This window comes from Ictidomys tridecemlineatus, chromosome 4 (genome assembly GCF_052094955.1).
Source record: "Ictidomys tridecemlineatus isolate mIctTri1 chromosome 4, mIctTri1.hap1, whole genome shotgun sequence".
Taxonomy (NCBI): Eukaryota; Metazoa; Chordata; class Mammalia; order Rodentia; family Sciuridae; genus Ictidomys; species Ictidomys tridecemlineatus.
Window position 1 is genome coordinate 136,225,454 of NC_135480.1, and position 19,946 is coordinate 136,245,399.

The window sequence follows — 19,946 nt, forward strand, 5'->3', positions numbered from 1 at the left end:
CAAGAGCTGGAGGCAAAAATGTCAAGTTACAGTGGATGTCCCATGTTAACCACCTAAAAGCCTTTCTCAGTTTTGTGGTTACCTCAGAGTGGTGTAGTTGGAATTAGCCTTGGTTAAGAAACTCTGAGAACAAAGCACCTGAGTGGGTCCTGACCCTCCCTGTCAGACCAATCACACATCAGAAAAGCTATGAAGATGCAGTCACCTTTGATGGCTCATGCAATAAGCCATATGTGCTGTCATAACAGTGCCATCATGCCCCATTCCTTCTGATGCCTTCCTGAAATTCCTAAGATGGGTTGTGGAATAACCTCACAAGGTCACAGTTTTATCTTGTTCATTTTGTGCAGGTGAGAGGAAAGCAGCCTAGAGAATTTCATAACCTGCCCCAGGTCTAGAGCCCAGGTATGAACTATGGTGTTTTGACTCCCAAGTCCATATTTTGCCAATCACAGAACTGTTCTGCCTCCCCTAAAATTTCCAGAAGAGGGAACATTCCAAAGAAGGCAAAGAATGAACCTAGGCAATGATCTTATCATTGAGACTGTTCCACATGCATGCCTTCTATTTTTATAATGAATTTTTATGAAGATGTTTAAAACATCTTTGGTTCCAAACAATTTCTTTCTATATCACTGAGATGTATTTTCTACATGAGGCTTAGGCAGATTTTATGGTCCCTTCAGCATGAACTACATGAGGGTCAAAGATCACATACATGTTGGAGTTGGAATAAATTAAACTCATTCTTTTTACAGATGAGAAAACTGAGTCTAAGGAAGTGAAAGATCTTGGCATTTCCCTATTAGAGGGATCAGGGCAGAGCAATAGTCTTTAAACTGCCTGCATCAGACACAGGAGAGGCTTCTAAAAATATCTATCCTCAGGCTAATCCCAAACCAATTCAATCAAATCTGTGGGGAAGCTGCAGGATCATGGCATTCTGCTTGGGACTCATCAGTACCAAGAAAGTAAAAATGGACTAATATTTAAAAATCTTAACTTCGATACTTTGGTTCGGCACTTTCTACCATCACATCTCGGGTTTTCCCTTCTATATAAGTCTGGAATGTTGATTCCTAGCCTTGTAAACTTCATGAAAGATTCAGAAACCATTTGACTATCATTTACATATCACAATTGTAAGCAATACAAATAATAGGAGTGATAGAAAAACTAAAGTCTTTGCATGATTGAATTTTATGCTATTATTAAAAAAAAGTTTCCAAAGACTTTGTAAAAACATAGGACAAAGGAAAATGCCTAGTGCAAAAAGCAGGATACAGAACTCTGTATGTGGCATTTAAAAAACTGGGTAAGAAGTACATATGGAAAAATACTGGAAAGAAATACATCAAAAATTAACTGGAAAAGGCTACATACTGTGTGATTTTAACACATTAAGGGGAAACACTAACACTTTAAGGGGAAAATGTATGGAGATAGTAAAAAAAAAGAGTGATTTCTATGGGGATGGAGGAAAGGAAGTATGAAAAGGTAGAAAACAGAAGATTTTTAGGGTAGTGAAGCTGCTCTGTGTACTGCAATATACAGAGTATATTGATGCATATAATTATACATTTGTCTAATTCCATGGAATATACAACATCAAGAGCAAATCCTAATGGAAACTATGAGTTTTGGATGATAATGAGGTATCCTTGTATGTCTAAGCACTATAAGAAATGTGTCTCTCGTGCTGGATGGTAATATTGGGGGAAGCAATACATGTAGGTAGGAGGGGGATATAAGAGAAATCTCTGTGCTTCCTGCTCAGTATTTCTATGAATTAAAAATGGCTCTAAAGAATAAAGTTTATTAATTAAAAAACAACAGTCGTCATCTTGGCCAGTGGATCTATAGGTGATTGATTTCTTCTTGCAATTAAACAACAAAACCCCACACTCATTAAGGGTTAAGTTCAAGAGGAAAGAATGCCAACAAGATATTGGGCATGTCCTATCTGATGCATGCTTGTTAATAATGGAAATAGGTTACACCTTAAAGTAGAAAGCTCATATTTAGCTCAAAAGATCAAAAAGAGAAGTTGTACTCACCATCCTTGCAGATAGCTCCCATTTGACACATTCCTAAGTCTAAGAGATACCCACTTGGGCAGCTGGTACAGTTCTTGAACCCTGGGCCATTACATGTCAAACAACTGGTATCGCATCTAGGGGAAAGATGTTCAATTTTTAAAATCCTTTCAGATATCATCAACACAAGATAAGTTGTGTTTACTATCAACATTATAATGTCTTAAATTTAATTTTCCCTTTGAAGATAACACAAAAATCTTTCTTACAATAATTTCTAGGTTTGATGACATTAAAACCTAGCCGGGAGACACTGATTTTAAAGGGAATATTATGTGTACTTGAAACAAAAATATTACTTTGAAAGTTTTAAGGGAGGCCTGAGGCAAAAAAAAAAAAAAATCTGATAACTTGGGTTAGAACTGTAGGGCAGTGTCCAAATGTAAAAGATTGAACTTTATTTTGTCATTAAAAACTCTTAAGTTTTCCCATTATTTTTGAAGGTAGTCCTATGAGGAACTAAGGTACTAAATGCTACAGTTGGGGACAAATCCACTTACTTTTTGCAGGATTTGTATCCATTTTCTGAAGAGTGCTCTAAGTAGTAACTGATACTACAGCTCTGCACGCATCTACCGTCTTCCATGTAGTAACCCTCTGTGCAATTAATGCAGCCATCAGCTCCTGCCCCTTTAAGCACAAGACAAAAATGCAAGACGCAGAAAAAAGCCTGAGTAAAGGTTGCATAATGGGCTCCTTCTTTAAGAGTCTGAAAATGGCATTCATCTATTATAATTTTAAGTGTCCTAATTTAATATTTGTGGTTTTCCTGACTTTCCTTTGTGGGGAGAACTCCTCTTATTTTAAATCAGATTTTCTTGCTAAAAATATCTGCTCTCACTGGAAAAAGATGTCACTGGGATATTTAAAGTTTCTCAGTGAGGACAGGGTGCTGATGATTTGACTTACCACAAGAATACATGCATGATTATCAAAAGATAAATACACTCCTCCACATCTACTTTAAACAGATGGGGCGGGTGTGTGAGTGATGGCTACAACCAGACAAACAGAAGGAAAATGAGAAACACGAGAACAAATGGAAGAGCAGAGAGAAGGTACCAGCACAGGTGGCACAGAAGCGGTGGCAGGGCTGGCAGTCCTGGCCGTTGAAGTACTGTCCATCCTCGCAGGTGACAGAACACCGGGATCCCTGCAGGCTGGGGGAAACGTAAAACAGAGTTCTAAGCAGATTGTTGTGATCAAGGCAAAGCAGTAACCACTCCCCAGATTCCCTATGTAGCAAATACAGCCCACCAGAGACCAGTAGATTGTGGGAAAGCTTCAACACAGGGGGAATGACCCTATGTCCTCTTTTTCCCGTCTTGGTACCTAGACGGATGTCTGTAGCATATATACACGCTGCTAGGCTTTGGGTACATTCTCCTGAATTGGTTAGACTGGCAGACACCCTCCTACTTTACTCAACATCTGAAGGTCCAGAGGTCTCAGAAGGTCCCCAAATGATGATGGAACAATCACATTACCTAACAATATGCCCAGCAGTTCCCTAATATCACTCCACTATAAATTTAAAAATTGTTCCATAATTCAAAATGCAGTAGGATCACATGGTAAAATGAAATACAACTGAATAAAAGTGTAATAAGGATCCCTGGGTAGACTCCCTGGAGTAGCCTTTTATGTTTTTAAGTGTTTCTGATTTTTACCTCCTATTGGTTCCATCAAAGAACAAAATTGTTGAGCTAGGAGTGTAGCTCAGAGGCAGAACATGCGCTCAGCATGCTTGAGGCCCTGCGTTCCATCCCCAGCACTACACACACACACATGCAAATAAATTCTAAAACACTTTTGCCTCTACTTCTTGATTTTTTTCATTTAAAACAATAATGAGGAATTTAGCAAAATTAGCTACCTACAATGCTGCTCTCTCAAGTATTTTATTTTAGTTATATTACTATTTACATGCACACTCGACATGTTCCCCTGTTTGTTCTTAGCCACTATTTAAAAATTTACAAGTCCCTGGAGGCCAAATGGTCAACCCCAGAAGTCTCTGGGAACACACAAGGAGCCTCAACTAGATGAAGGGCAGCTCACCAAAAGCGCACTTGATTCAGACGGTCTCACTGACCAGAGAGCTGTTATTAACGAAACCAATAACAGGAACTCCCTCTCCCTTTCTATAGTGTTATTAAAAGACACTGCATCAAATGGATCCTTTAGTGGGATGAAATAGTGACCACCAAAAATATTATCAAAATTTTAAAAGAGCTGCCTGAGAAAGGGCCATGCTTCTGAGGTTGGCATCTATTCAGCTGGAGACAGAGCTGCACTGTGTGCGAAGGAATGAACGAAGGGGGTCATGCAATGGAGAGCAGCCACAGAACCCTGAAGCCACCACACACCCCTGAGCCCAGTTCTGTGGATGTCTCTCTTCCGTTTTTGATAAACTGGCTGTTCAGATCTGTGCTGTCCATGGGGCTACTGCTGAAATGTGGCTGAACTCCTGAACTGAGTTTTACATTTTAATTATTTAAGTCCAAATTTGAAAAACTGGTACTTGATTTAGTTATTGGCAAACTTTTGAGTAAATCTGGAATATCTTGGCTTTGTAAAATCTACTTCTTCAACCAGATTTTAAAATATCTGCATATAGATATTTCTCATCAAAAATTGTCAGAATCAAGATGGACTTTAAGAGCATACACACCAAGTTTCAATGACTTAATTCAACAACAAAAAAGAAGGTAAAACATCTCATTAATAGTTTTTTTTATGTTGGCTCCATGTTGAAATGATAATATTTTGGATATATTATGTTAAATAAAAGGTTTTATTGAGAACAATTTCCCCAGTAACTTTTTACTTCTTTTAATATGGCTCCACTGTCATATTTAAAATTACATATATGGCTCTCATATTTCTATTGATATACACTGATTTAACTTTCTCTATAAAATTTTCCTAAGAGAGTTTCTCTAAGAAAAAAAAATGTAAGTAACCTTTTTTTAAAAAATTTCTCATGGACCAATTATATAACATATGCAGAAATAGGTACTTCATACATGTTACCACAATTTATTTTTTATCATCATAGTCCAGTAAAATAGGGTTATTTGCACCATTTTATACATGAGAACATGGAAGCTCTGAGTGGTTAGGTGACTTGCCCAAGGTCACCTTAACAGTAAAGGAGGATTTAAACTCACATCTTCCTTATTCCTTCCTATTACGCCACCATGTTGCTTTTCCAAGAATTACGAGGCTGAAGGGTCTGACATTTATCAAAATTGAAGTGTCAAGATACAAGGCGCTAAGCAAACTAATAATGCATACAGTTATGGAGGAAAAAGTGATAAAGCCACAAATAATGGATGGATCTAAATGAAAACAATGTTCTAATACTGATTAATGTGAAGAATTGTCTGACTGAAAATTGCATGGACCCTGTCCATTTGACCTCTGATCAGAGGTAGAAAACAAAGACACTCTCAATACTGAAAAAGAATCCAGTGCAGGAGAATTCTAACTCTAAGTCAAGTCAGAGTCCAACTCCTCACTCAATGTGGCACGGTCCAACCTTCTTTCTGAGGTCAGGTGGCTGAGTTTGTTAGAGCTGCAAAGTGTTTACATACAGAGTCTAACAACTACCTGGCTTCAGCAATGAGCAAGCCATCCATTCAAGAAAAACATCTTCTGTGTTAAATCGATGTGCATAACATCACATAATGGAGCCAAGCCTGAGGTACCAAGATAAGAGAATGACTGGGTATGTGCAGAGAAATAATAAAGATAAGGGAATAACTTTCCACCATCCAAGGAATTTAATCAGGGGGATTAAATATAATTCATTGGCATTACCTGCACAGTAATCCTTGACTGGCACAATGCAGGTCAAAAAGTAAGAAGAATGCCTCTCAAATGGTCATTTTTATTGACTTGTATCTGAGTCATGTTTTTTCCAGAGAATTTACTTAGTTTATAACCCTCCCTTAGCCAAGATGGCACCCAATTTTTCAGATATAAGGTTAGAGGTAATGCAAATAGGAATCAAGTGCTTCAGTGGAAGTCAAACCAAGGGAAGGAGATAAAAGGGCTATGTATATACTTATTTATTATTAAATTTTTTTATAGTTGTAGATGGACAGGATACCTTTATTTTATTTGTTTATTTTTATGTCATGCTGAGGGTTGAACTCAGTGTTTCACACATGCTAGACAAGTGCTCTCCCACTGAGCTCCAGCTCTGGCCCTACTTTTTCATTCTTATTTTTTAAAAATTTGTTTACATTGAGAAACTCCAGGAGCTGTGTTATTGATGAAGTCCTCCACTCTCTTACCTTAACCCATCCCTGCATTCCGTACAATTATGGGATTCAGTACATGTCTTGCAGTTTTCATTGCATTTCCGGCAAAGATTTTTCTCTATTAAAAAATGAAAAAGAAACAAAGTTATGGACTTGTTGTTCAATTAGAGTGCATAAAAGCATGTGGAGATGGTCTAATGACTGCAATATATACTACAGTGCCCATGCCTTGAGAAGAAAACTGTAGGAAAGCCAGAATCACCATTTGTTACCACTTCTCTGAAAACTGAATACAGGCATGAACTGTTACACTGGGAAATACCTCACACTCATCTGCTACCCTGTAGACAAGAGAACTGCAGCCCACTTAGTTCTTAGTTGAGTAGTTTTATTTTTCTTCTTTCCATTCTCCTTCCCAAACAGGGTTTCCTAACTTCCAGCACTGAAAATCCCACTCATTAGGCTGGTATACCACCACTAGGCAAGGACTGGAAAGCAATGTGGTGAAATGGGACTGTTGCCCTCCAGGCCCATAGCTCTCAGGACTATTCTTTTGAACTAACTAGCAAAAGGAACCTGTACTTAATATTGTGAGATAAGGGTTGCTTATTTCTTGCATTGTCTAAAATAGTGGCTTGCGCTCTACTGCTGCTGTGGAATTGACATGAATATTATTATATTTCAGATAATATCTATATTCTGTAGAATAAAAATATATTTGATTTGAAAACGTACACTGTGAATAATGGCTTCCCTGTTCACTTCCAAACCCTGGTCCACACTGGAAAAAAAAAAGGCAAACGTGCAATTGTTCTACTGTGAAAAACAGTGATTTGGTGTGTTAAAGAAGCCCTTTAACTTTGAATAAAATTTTGCTGGTAACTTGGTATCTTCTTTGAAATGCCAGTGGGTTATAGTCACACCTGTGTGTAGAACTGAATGAAGCTTTGTTCACAGGTTCTCTTACCTGCTCTTTAAATGCTGATGTTCTACAGAGTTCCACAGAGAAACACTGCTTCACAGATCCCTACAAGGTCCTACTGGATCAAGGTTTAGCCTCTCAGCACGAAACCCAAAGCCCTTGGCACAGTTATGGTAGTTGTTACATGGTCTCCTTCACTATGCTATTGAGAATACTGGATATGGCCTAGGATCTGAAGGCAGAGATTCTAGATTTGCATTCTGCTTTTAGCACTTCCAATGGGCAAGTTCTCTCTCTAGGTAAATGGAGATTACAATGATACCTACCTACCAGCTGTCCTGAGAAGTTAATGCAGTTTTTCAAAAGGGTGATATAAACTGTAAAGCACTGTAAATGTGTTGGCAGTAACTATAAGTCATGACCATACATGACTAATATTGTATATAAATAGGCTCATTAAAAGATGAAACTATAACAAAAGGCAGTTACATGGGAAAGAGATACATAGACCACAGGAATCAATACAATGTGGTAGCGAAAGTAATTATTTGAACATCTTTTCTTACATATCCATCTCCCAAGCTCTCTGGAAAAAAAAAAAAACTATAAGGGGACTGGGGATGTAGCTCAGTGATAGAGTACATGCCCCAGGTTCTATTCCCAGCAATCCCTACCCCCAATTTCAATTATCTTGTGTGTGGATTGTTGTTGTTGTTGTTATATAACATTTTAGAACCAACTTTCTTTTCCAAGGCTCATGCTTCGTAACAGATCTTGACTTTATTTTCCCTAACAAATACTGAATATTTCTGTGGATCCTTTATGCCCCTTCCTCTCTCCCAATTTTTCTTTTCCCTGTCATGTTCCAAATTTGGAGACAAAAAGGAACTACAAGAGAATCCCTACCCATTGCACTGAAGGGTAAGATACAGAACCCACATGCTACGTATGGAAGTATGTAGTACCTTTGAATCAAGAGAATTTCACTTCATAAGAAGCAAGGGCAACTGCTTCAGACTTCTTGTCTGATTTTTTTTTTTTTAAAACAACTCTTGCTTCTTTGAACTTTTTTTAAATAAATTTTTTAAGTTGTGCAGAAACATGATGGATTGCTGTCATTAAATATCGTGGCATCATACCTTATTAAGACAAATTATCCAGAATTCAGAAACAAATCAAAGATACCTGTAGCCTTTTATAAGGGACATACTGGAACACTATCTAACAGGTCTGCCCAAAGATTAATTCTCTAAGGCAATATGGCTTTGCTTGTTTGCTAATTACAGCTGAAGAGAGCCCAAACTCTAGCGTCACATGTTCATGCATGAATTTTTGTCTGGCAAAGTTGTAAATATTCTTTGTCCACTAGAAAAAGACTCCCCATAATTTGAGTTGTCTTGCCATGTAGGAAATTATTCAATTTTTTTTCTGTACACAAAATTGAACAATTGAAGGATTTCATTTTGCCATTCCTGGTGGACTAGCAATCTGATCATTTTTTAGCCCACTTGTCATTATGCACGTTCCTTTATTAATGAAGTAAGTGTCTTTGACATATGTTCATTCTACATTTATAAGAAAGTCAAACTTTTTAAACTTTTAAAAAAGTATACTTGGATAGCATACAGGCCTGATGCCTTAACAGTGAGTGTGCAGAAAAGATTGATCTAGCCACTATTCTTCCAAGACTCCTTATCAAAGTGGTCCATGGCTGGTACCTTCAATTAGAATTTGCGGAGGGCTACCATCATTCCAGTGAGACACCTTGCATTGTACAAACCTTGTATTAATAAATAGTTTATAGTAAACACCTATTTTCCTTCTAGGAGTCTAGAAAATTGGTGCATACTAGGCACTAGCTACTAGTAACAACCTTGGGTGTCAAGTCTCTACCGAGGTTCCCTGGTGGACAACTTCAAACATGTTGCCACAAATAAAACATGTCCTGTGTGGCTCCACTGGAGGGTGCTCTTGGAAGCTTGCATCTGCTTTCCTCTGGGCTTCATCATTTCCTGCTGCTGATTTTACTTTGTATCCCTTTGTTCCAGGACCCATAACTGTGAGTATAAGAGTTCAGTCTTATGAGTATTCCTAGCAAATTGCTGAGTGTAAGAGTGGTCTTGAAGATCCTCTGACAACAGTTAGTTACAGGCATTTTCACACAAAGCTTTTAAACCATCTCATAAAAATAAATTGGTTAAATTCTGTTTGACATTCAGCAAACCAGATTTCATAAAGGAGGAACATCCCTCCCAAAGTCACTCAAGTGAAAAACCCACATCTTCTCTAAAACCCAAATATTTGAAATCAACTCACTGGTGTCCTGATATGACCCATCAGGGCAGTGAATAACACAGCTGTTGGTTTCTTCATTCAGGAAGTACCCATATTTACAGGAGAGGCACTGATCACCATGGCTCCCGAAACAGGACTCACAGTTGGGCGCACATTTTCGGCATCGCTTCTTGTCTGCGTAGTAGTGGCCCGGGGGACAGCTGGAGACACAGATCCTGCATTGGAGAACAAGAAGAGAGATGGTACATCACCAGCCACTTGCCCTCAGCATTCTCCTGGAGTGGCTAAGCAAACAGTGGCCCTCAGCCTCAAAGTCAGAACACCAACACCAAATCCCTAGGATTCAATGCTGTTTGCTAAAGCTTCTTCCTGTACAGGGCTGAGGAGCAATGCAGTCACACAGCACCAAGTCACTCAGCAAGAGGGCTCTTGGTCCCAACCATCTCCTAGTGAAGGTCTGACTCCTCACAAGGAATAATGGGTACATACTTGGTGTCAAGAGCAAACTTGTAGTGGTGGATCAGAGAGAAGATATGTGGGAATCATGATTTTATGCTCAAAGGTCACTCTAACAAGGGTTTCTTCTATTTATATTGTTTCTCATGTGATCTGTACATGTGGGCAGTGGTTGCAGTCATATGCTATTATCTAAGTAAACATAAACATATTTAAATTTATGTTGCTTAAGAGAATTTGTTTTTTTAAAATAACTCCCTTGTTTGTCCATAACTGAAAGACAGTGCTTGATTTATTTATCCATTCAACACATATTTACTGAGCACCCATTAAATATCAGGCATTTTACTAAATTTGAGAGATAACAAAAACAGCCAAGGCCTTTTTCCTTGAAGAATTTAAATTCCAACATGGACTTAAAAGGAGGAATTTGACCATGCTTGAGTCTGTCTGGGTGTATTGGGTATGGAGGTACCAAAGTCAGCTCCCCAGAGGGAGCTTTTGACTGAAGGAGTAGGGAGAAGGTATGGAGGGCTGTGAGAGGTGGGGTGGGGAGGATGGGCTCCACTGGGGTAGTCACTGTCCTCAACTCTGCCCCATATTTGTATAGCTCTGGTCAGAAGCCAGGGATCAGAGACACAGGTCCACCTCAGTGCTCAGAGTGGAAGAGTGAGGACAACCAGGGACCAGTCCCTTTGCCATGTGATTTTCTTGCATGTTGGGAAATGTGGGAAAGTATCAAGTTGGTCAATGCACTGACATGTTCGTGAAGGGCAAATACAGCCAGAGCATCATCCATCCGTGGGATGGAAATGACATGAACTTTAGTTAGACAGAAAAATTAAGTTTAAGATCTACTGTACATGATGGTATTAATAACAACATATTGTATACTTGCAAATAGCTAAGAGTAGATCTTAAGGGTTGTCACCACAAAAAATAATAAGAATGTGAGAGACTACACATATTCAATCATTCAATTTAGTCATTCCACGATGCATGCATATTTCAAAACATCATGTATGCATATATAATTTTTTCTTGTTCATTAGCACATTTGGGGTATTCCTTAGGGATCTGACATGGGGCCTCTCTGTTACCTGGTATTATTTTTCAGCTTGTAGTAGTAGTGCAAACAGTCATTGCAGTGGTCTGGTCCTGGCCCATCACAGCCAACCTCACTGCACTCAGGATCACAGGGACCTTTCCAAAAGAGATTAGAACAAAACTTAGAAAAAATAATGATTTTAGAAGGTCACCTTTCCCCCGACTAGGACCTTTCTTTTTTCTTATGCAGTGATACTTTCTTAGAGATGGAAGAGTAATGGTCAATGTGGTTGTAAGCCAGGAGATGAGCCTGACTTTTACTGGAAAAATTTCAAATGCCTAAGTATCAAGAAATTTGGTATTGGCCTGGTCTTGTGGAAATGACAAATATTCCAGAATCTGAATGAACAAGGCCACTGTAGCAAGAGGAAAAAAATCAATATGCAATTAAATATGCATAATAATAAAATATAGGATTTGTAGAAAAAATGAGCAGTTGTTGACAAAAAGAAAAAAAGGTTATTTTTCAATGCCTAGAACAGATTGCCTATCTCATCCAAGGTCACCAAAGGCACTGAACACATCTGAAATAGTGTGGCCAGAAAGAAACATCATTATGGCATGTGGCACAAGCTTATCAGCATCTAGTCCTGGATCACAAAGCAGGTACTTCAGGCACAGATAATAGATTTAACATTGTGTCCAATCCAAAGGCCAGTAATCAGATCCACACAAGAAAATGACATACAAATTTAAAAATGTGAGCTAGCTTAAAGAATTCCAGGGGATGAAGGTTTTTAATTTCTCTCTCTAAATATTCTTTGGTTTAGAACTAGAGAGGATGTACAGTAAGGGAAAGATGACAGAAAGAGAGCTATTTTATGACTGATGGCAAAGCTTTCTGATGGCATGGACTGCTTATAGAAATTTTTACTTCATTTTCCTTGATCTCCATATTTTGGGATATTTGGTCTCTTAAGTTTTAAGCTCTTTCCCAATAAAAATTCATGTGATTCTTAACTGGCAATGAATAATTGCATAAGATGTGCAAATAGTAGGTCAAGAGTACCAGAAATGTTTTGAACCCTGCTTTAATCAAAAGGAGACAAACTGTTGTTGAACCTTGGCCTCCTTTTGTCATTATGGAATTATGTTCTATAATTACCGCATGCAGACACATATAATGTTAGACCTGGGGAATGACTTAGGAAAAAAAATCTGGTAATCAAATACTCTCATTTGACTGATGAGAAAACTGATTTTTCAAGAGTTACAGTGGTTTGACCAGTATCATATGGATAGGAATCAAGAAGTGTCCTAAAACCAAGGCCAGATTTCTCGATTTAATGTAGAAAATCATGTACCTGAAATGATCTCTTGATCTCAATGGAAATAAGTCAATTAAAATATTGCATATTTGAAATATATTTCTAATTAACTGCATGAGTCATTTGACAGCACTATTTATTTCTATTTTCCTCCAAGGCCTTAAATTGATCTCTAAATTAAGTTCCACAGAGAGTACAACTTGGGACAGTTTAGTTGTCCCTCACTGCACACCCAGGAGTGTTGTTACTGCTGTGTAAGAGGCTGAAGGTTGAAGTTCAGCCAGCTGTGCGTCTCAAGGTCCCTGGGATTTGAAGAAACAGCACAGAGATCTAGTTGTGATAATGCACTGTGTGCCTCTAGTCAGGCTGGCTTCCCCACAGAGGTAAGAATCACAACTCCACAGCAAAGGAGTCATCAGTGGCCCTAAATTTTCACCAGATGATTTCTAGAATTAAAAAAAAAAAAACCCTAAAAATTTTGTTCTTGGGAAGTGCCCAAAGGACTCTGCATGGCAGCTTCGCTTGCTGTTGCTCTCCTTGTCATCATAAACTGTCCCAGATGCAGTCTAGCATTGTAGGGTGCCGGATAATAATAAAATAATTTTCTTTGTTCTCTCACAAGTGCCAATGTCAGTGTTTGAGATGCAATCAGAAAAACCACAAAGATGTACAACTATGTTCGGAAACTTAATATTACCAAATTTTGAATTATAAATATTACTGAAATTTGAATCAGGTAAAGAGTAATAGGTTACCATTGTACCCGTTTATTATTTTTGGATAGACTTTTCTCCTATCAGAGAAGACAAAATGGTTTGCTAGTTATAACGTAAATAGAAATCTATAAATACAAAGCAAAGCCAGATAAAATCGAATAGAGTCTGGCTCTGGTCAGCTCAGGTACTCTTAATTATCCAAGCATGTTACTGACTCTGGGATACTACTTGTTTAGAATAAAAGGAACTACATGCATATTTAAGATGTTCTGTTCAGGAGAATAACAATATACATTTATCTTAGTATCTATAGCAAAGTCCCAGAATTGCAGGAGCAAAATATTTCTTATTTAATGATGTATTACACTTCTATTTACAAACAGCTCTCCATTAAGAGTGTCCATTAAGTGTTATATATAATCATATTTCAGAAGGACTGAATGCTCCTAAAAGCAGTAGCTAATACAACAGTCAGGAATCAGAAACATAATAAAGAGAAAGATAAAAAATGTAATTTGAAGATGATATGGCTATAGCACCTAAACCACCTCCAGAAAATCAACTTTAAAACATAAATTAATGAGAATGTTAAGCAACATGGCCAGATATAAGATAAAATGCAGCAATTTATAGATTCCCTACATATCATCAGATATTAGTTAGAAAGCATGAAACATTTTTCATTACAAGAGCAACAAGACCTAAATACTTAGGCATAATACTAGCAGGAAGAAAACTACACAAAAGGAAAGGTTTCCGTAAAATTGGACATGGTCTATGTTTCATATGGAAAGAATATCTGTTCCAATGAAATTGCATATGAATTCAAATTAAATTCCAATGAGACTTTTAAAGTGGGACTTAACAAATCATTTTAAAATTCATCTAAAGAATAGTAGGGCAATAATTGATATGAAAATGAGAAACAGATGTTCTATAAATATTAAAATATATCATGAGGGATAAGGGGTAGCTAAGTGGTAGAGTAAGTCTTTAGTATGTGTGAGGCCCTAGGTTCAATTCCCAGAGCTAATAAATAAATATAATACAATAAAATAAATGATTGATTAAAAAAGAAAACAAGCAAAAATTATGAAACAGGCATAGTGGCACGTGCCAATAATCCCAGCTACTCTACTCAGGCAGTTGAGGCAGGAGGATTGCAAGGCTGAAAACAGTCAAGGTCCCTCCTCAAAATAAAAAATATAAAGGTCTGGGGATGATGTAGCTCATAGAGTGCTTGCCCAGGATGTGTCAGGCTCTTGGTTCAAATCCCCAATACTGCAAAAGAAGAACAAAACAGAACCAAAACATCATGGAATAGAAGTACATAGGACATCTAAGGTAGAATTGGTTTGAGAATTATTAGAATGATGAATCAGAAAGGAGGTACCAGAAGAGACCCTAGTAACAGAATTTAGTATGTTGTTATTAAAAAAGCATTACAAACTAATAAAAGAAGAGATAATTACTCAGCCAATGTTGTTAATCTATTTGGAAAGTAATTAAGACAGTTTCAATTCACAGCGTATGTCAAAAACCAAAGTAAGTTCCAATAAAGTGAGTTAATGTCCAGATGCAAAAACCAAGAGATTACCAAACAAACAAACAAACAAACAAAAAAACTCCCATGAATATTTAGTTGATATGAAAGGATAAAACTTCTGTAAAAACAAAAAAAATTGGCAAATGTTGTATTTGAAACTATAAAACCCATTCTCCAAGAGTGTCTTCTGTTGAAATATCAAAACACAAAACAAAAATTACATTTGTGAAGCAAATGATAACTGAGGGCATGTTTTCATCAAATATGAGATCCAGCAAAATCAGTAAAATACAGAATTCTTATAAATAGATATGAGAATTACTGCCACCTTGAATACAAGAATGGATAAAATAAAATGAATTTATTTCAGAGAAATCAGAAGAAAAATGTATAAAATTACTAGCAATCAAAGGTATATGAATTTTAAAATAACCCTTCTTTTTAAAAATTTTTTTTTCCTTTTCTTTCTGGCTGGAATGATGCTATAAACACCCACACAGAGGATCACAGTGTAGATTGATACATTTTGTTTGGATAGTAATGTGATAAAGTGTTTCCAAGTCCTAAAACTGATTATTCCCTCTGATGCAATACATCTCAGAATAGAACCCTACTCAAAGAAATTAATTAAAGATACAGACAAAGACTAATAAACAATGTTCATCCAAATCTTGTTTAAAATAGTGTAAAATTCTCAACAAACTATATGCCCCCGATTATGGATTAAAGACACAATACTGCAATCACAGTATGGACTAATAGTTTTGGAGACAACATATATGGATGTTTGAATATATGAATAAGCCAATACACTCACAAATATTTGGAGGAATAGAAGAAAATATACTAGAATATGGGTAATTATGTTATGTTGTATCATTTAGTATCATATCATGTCATTACTATATCATATTAATTATCCCACATGGTGCCATGATGTATGAGCTTTCTTGGGCTGTGTGCTTTTGGGAACAGCTCACCTGCATAATCCTCTGCACCATAGTCATCTGTAGGGTCTTCGACTCGGCTATAGCGGAAACGCTCCACCTTAGGAAACTCGTTGGTTGGGGAGTATGGCTGCACCGATGTGCCATAGAGGACCAAAGACCATTCTTTCAATTTACCTTGAGAAATAATAATGAAATCACAGCATGACCACATATTCCATCTTTAGCTGCTGAGAACCATAACCAAGTAAGATGCATGGCATTTTTGCCAGAGGGAATGTTTGAGAAAGGTGACCCTGCTCAAGGACCAGGGCGGATCCGGGTTTAGGGCGTTCCAGGTTTAGGGTGTGGATCCTGCTGGGATTAGGGCCTGCAGTTTCACAACCTACCCCCAGCTTCCCCATCCCAAGCATATAAATACCCCTGTGTGAACAATAAAAATTTGCAGCTTGATCAGACTCCTGTCTTGCTGTCACCTTTTGTGTCTCTTGTCCCTTCATTTCTCCCCATCTAGGTTCGCTGCCCACGTTGATGTGTCCTGCCGGTCGGGACATTTAGCTGTATAACTGAAGTCTTTCCCATACAAGAAAAAGCAACAGTAGAATTGTGGGAAGGGGTTGATAGGAATCATTGCATCAGATACTGGACTAGAAATGCACATCTCCCACCCTTTGCAGAATCAACTACTTAATAATTCCTACACCAATAATTCATATACCACATATTTACTGAGCACTCACTATAGACAGACCTTGATTTAATCAGCATTTATGGAAAGCTGGGAAATAAAGATACCCCAGATTGCTAGTTTAAGGGTTGAATTTCAAAATTATGCTTACTTAAGAGAATCCCAGAGTTTTATAGAAGGCTTTGTTTTACTACATATAAAGTTCTTTTCTGAGGTTTAAAAAAATTTTGATGGCATTATCTGACTAGTTACTAAATGGACAAAAAACTCTTTGTACCACTTAATCCCTGAATCAGTCATTCAATATTAGGAATTCATCATTATGAATACTATTCCAATAGTAATTGGACACTCTTGATTATTTAAATTTAAATAAATTTTAAAAAACACTTTGCTTCCTCAATTACAATAACCACATTCCAAATGCTCAGTAGCTACAGATAGCTAGTGGCCACTATACTGGGCGGCACATACATAGACCATTTGGACAGTATTGCACAGAAGGGTGCTATAGTCAAGGACGCCTTGAGGCCTAAGGCAAATATCTCACCTCCCTTGGGTGGCTCATAAGGAAAATTTTACTTTAGCTTGCTCCTTCTTCATCCATTTATTTCTTAGCTTCATAAAATCACAGCATTCAATGCAAAATGTTTAAGAAAAACGGGGGAAACTGCCTCAAGGCCATTAAATTTAATAAGATTCACATCAAAGAAATCAACCATAAGCAGAAGTGATTTAAAACAAAACCATTACAACATGGAAACATGCCAAGAGGAAAGCAGGACCCCTCTCACCTTGGCTTAACAAATGGAATCTGGGCCTGGTCACAGTTGGGTCAAGGGCTAGCTCAGAGTGATGACCTTCAGCTGTCAGGGGTTTTCATCTATTAGCTTCTATAACCTATAAAATCAGTGCCTAACATTTCTAACTGTTTACTATGTGCTAATAAGCACAGGCCGAAATGCTTTGTAAATGTTATTCCATTAATGTGCACAGTGTCTCTGAAGTAAGTACTAAGACTCCCAATATACAGATGGGAAAACTGGGGCATAGAAATAACTTCCCAAAGGGTATGAAGAGGACAAACTAATATTAAAACCCATTCTGAATCCAAATCCTGAGTTCTGATATCATTTTACAATACTGTCTCTCATTCATTTCTAGGAGTTCAGGAAACTGATGTTTAGAAATAAACATGGAGCTGCTCCTTGATTTATGAGAAGGTTATGTCCTAATAAACCATCACAAGTTGAAACTGTTCTAAGTCAAACATGCATTTAATGTATCTAACCTTTGGAACATCAATCACAGCTTAGCATCATCTACCTTAAATGTGCTCAGAACACTTATATTTGCCTACAGCTGGGCAAGATCATCTAAACACAAGTTTGCTTTATATTACAGTGTTGAATATCTCATGTACACACATTGATAAATGTTTTGTAGACACGACAGGATGTGAAAACACAAAATATAACATGCAAAAACTGGTGGAGGCACATTACATGGTGGAGCATCGGTTATTTCCCCTCATGATTGCGCAGCTAGTGGGAGTATGGCTTGCTGCCATTGCCTAGCATGGTGAGAGATTATCATGCTGCATATTGCTATCCCAGGAAAGCATCAAAAATCAAAATTCTAAGTATGTTTTTCACTGAATGCACATTGTTTTCCCACAGTCATGAAGCTGAAAAATCAGGTTAAGCCATCGTAAGTTAAGGATCTTCTGGATTCTGTGATGCAGTCATTTGTTTCTTACATGTGCACTGGGCCAGTACAGTGGGGTTATGTGTTTTGCCCTTTGCCAGTTTTCCTTTGGACTCATTTGTAAATGGGTATGCTTTTCACTACCAGGCTGCTATTCAGGCTAAGAATTCTAAGCGGCATGCGTTAATTAAGTAGTAGCAAGAAATGAACAATGACTGAAAATTGATGACCTATCTGATTGCCTTGAGGTAGAAAGGCAAGAAAAATCTTCCTTTGCTATGGCATCTCTCAAGTGTTCCAATGAAGCACACAATGCAAGGACACTATAGGTCATCCCATCTATCAGTCATCCTAAAACCTGGTTCATTTTACATCCCAAAATTTGCCCTCCTCGGTGCTTTGAAGCCTCAAACTGATTATGTCTCTTTGTGCCATGTCTGAAGGACACTGTAAGCCCAAGAGGGATATCTTTGCTGGGCAATTCATCTCTTTAATTTTCACTCATTATATAATTTTATTTCCTTAGGCCCTCTGCCATAATTCACATCAAATACTGCCATATTTGGGCATCATTTTTTTTTTTGTACCTCTACCACTTTTTCTAAATTCTATAGATTTTTCAGTTTCAGTAACAGACACTGAAACACGCTGTTAAGAAATAGCTGTGTAAATAGAGAAGGAGGAAAATCTATCCTACTTACTAATACATAAATGCAATCTCCATATATAGGTTTAATGTGAAAAATATAAAACCAACCCCAAGCATTCAATATATATTTAATAATAAACAAATGGGGAGAAATAATAAACAAATATAAACCCGGTGTGGAGTCAGGAACCTCTACATTCAGGGAAGAGTCTGCCATTTAATTGAACTAGAAAAAACCCCACATCTCCAGTAGCCTACTACAGACACCCATCACTAATCAGATAGGGAGAAATCTACCACAGGAGCCTATGACATAGAAACAAACACAGAAATGTGTAAGCGCACACCCACGCACCACACAAACACACCCATAAATAGGAAAGTGAAAGTTCCTTACCAAAGGTGTAACTAACCTTGACATGAAAGACTGGTTGACATGAAATCATATGTTCTCTGGTATGGAAAAAAAAATACACAAAACCTGTCTTTGGCATGAAAAAAAATCTCTAAAATGATGGACAGTGACTGGGGTTAAATATGAGCATTTAAACAGTACAGTTGTGGGGCTGGGGTTGTAGCTCAGTGGTGGAGCACTTGTCTTGCACATGTGAGGAACTGGTTTTGATCCTTGGCACCACATAAAAATAAATAAACAAAATAAAGATATTGTGTCCAACTATAACAAAAAATATTTTTTTAAAAAATCAATAGTACAGTTGTCTTTTGGTTTCCATGGGTGACTGATTCCAGGATCCCCTGAAGATACCAAAATCCATGGATGCTCAAGACCTTTTTATAAAATGGCAATAGTATTTACACACAATCTACACTTATTCTGTATACTTCAAATACTTCAAGCCATCCATAGATTACTTATACCTGATACAATATGCATGGTATGTAAATAGTTGTTATACCGTATTGTAGAGAGAATATTGACAAGAAAAAAAATCTGTGAATATTTAGTACAGATATAACTTTTTTCCCAAATGTTTTCATCCAAGGTGGTTGAATTCATGAATGTGGACCACACAGGGCCTGTAGATACAGAGTGCTGACTATATAAAGAGAAACCTATGCTATGAAATAGCCAAGGCTAGATTATCTAAGTTATTGCAAAGAGCTCTCAACACAGATAATTATATTGATTCTGGGTAGACTCCAAACTCCTTGAGGACAGAGGGGCTTACATTCATAGCCCCTGACTTGTCTGCTGGGACTGGCTAACTGGTAGCATGGGAGCCGTCTGGTCTTGCTGTGAGGGCAGAATTCCTGGTG

General features: G+C 37.5%; 1 protein-coding gene across 5 annotated transcripts in view; it reads right to left on the reverse strand.

Moving 5' to 3' along the window:
* Positions 1 to 19,946, reverse strand: part of Pcsk5 (proprotein convertase subtilisin/kexin type 5) — a 432,587-nt gene that overhangs the window by 145,740 nt on the left and 266,901 nt on the right. For 3 of the 5 annotated variants that reach the window (XM_078047476.1, XM_078047475.1, XM_005324113.5), the window contains exons 14-20: positions 15,658 to 15,801; positions 11,141 to 11,243; positions 9,606 to 9,799; positions 6,401 to 6,485; positions 3,159 to 3,256; positions 2,597 to 2,726; positions 2,058 to 2,173 (exon numbers count right to left, since the gene is read on the reverse strand). In XM_078047476.1, coding sequence (XP_077903602.1) covers positions 2,058 to 2,173; positions 2,597 to 2,726; positions 3,159 to 3,256; positions 6,401 to 6,485; positions 9,606 to 9,799; positions 11,141 to 11,243; positions 15,658 to 15,801 — 870 coding nt within the window. Of the gene's footprint in view, positions 1 to 2,057; positions 2,174 to 2,596; positions 2,727 to 3,158; positions 3,257 to 6,400; positions 6,486 to 9,605; positions 9,800 to 11,140; positions 11,244 to 15,657; positions 15,802 to 16,132; positions 19,941 to 19,946 lie in introns of those variants that run through there. The other 2 variants (XM_078047477.1, XM_040285657.2) reach the window with 2 other exon arrangements.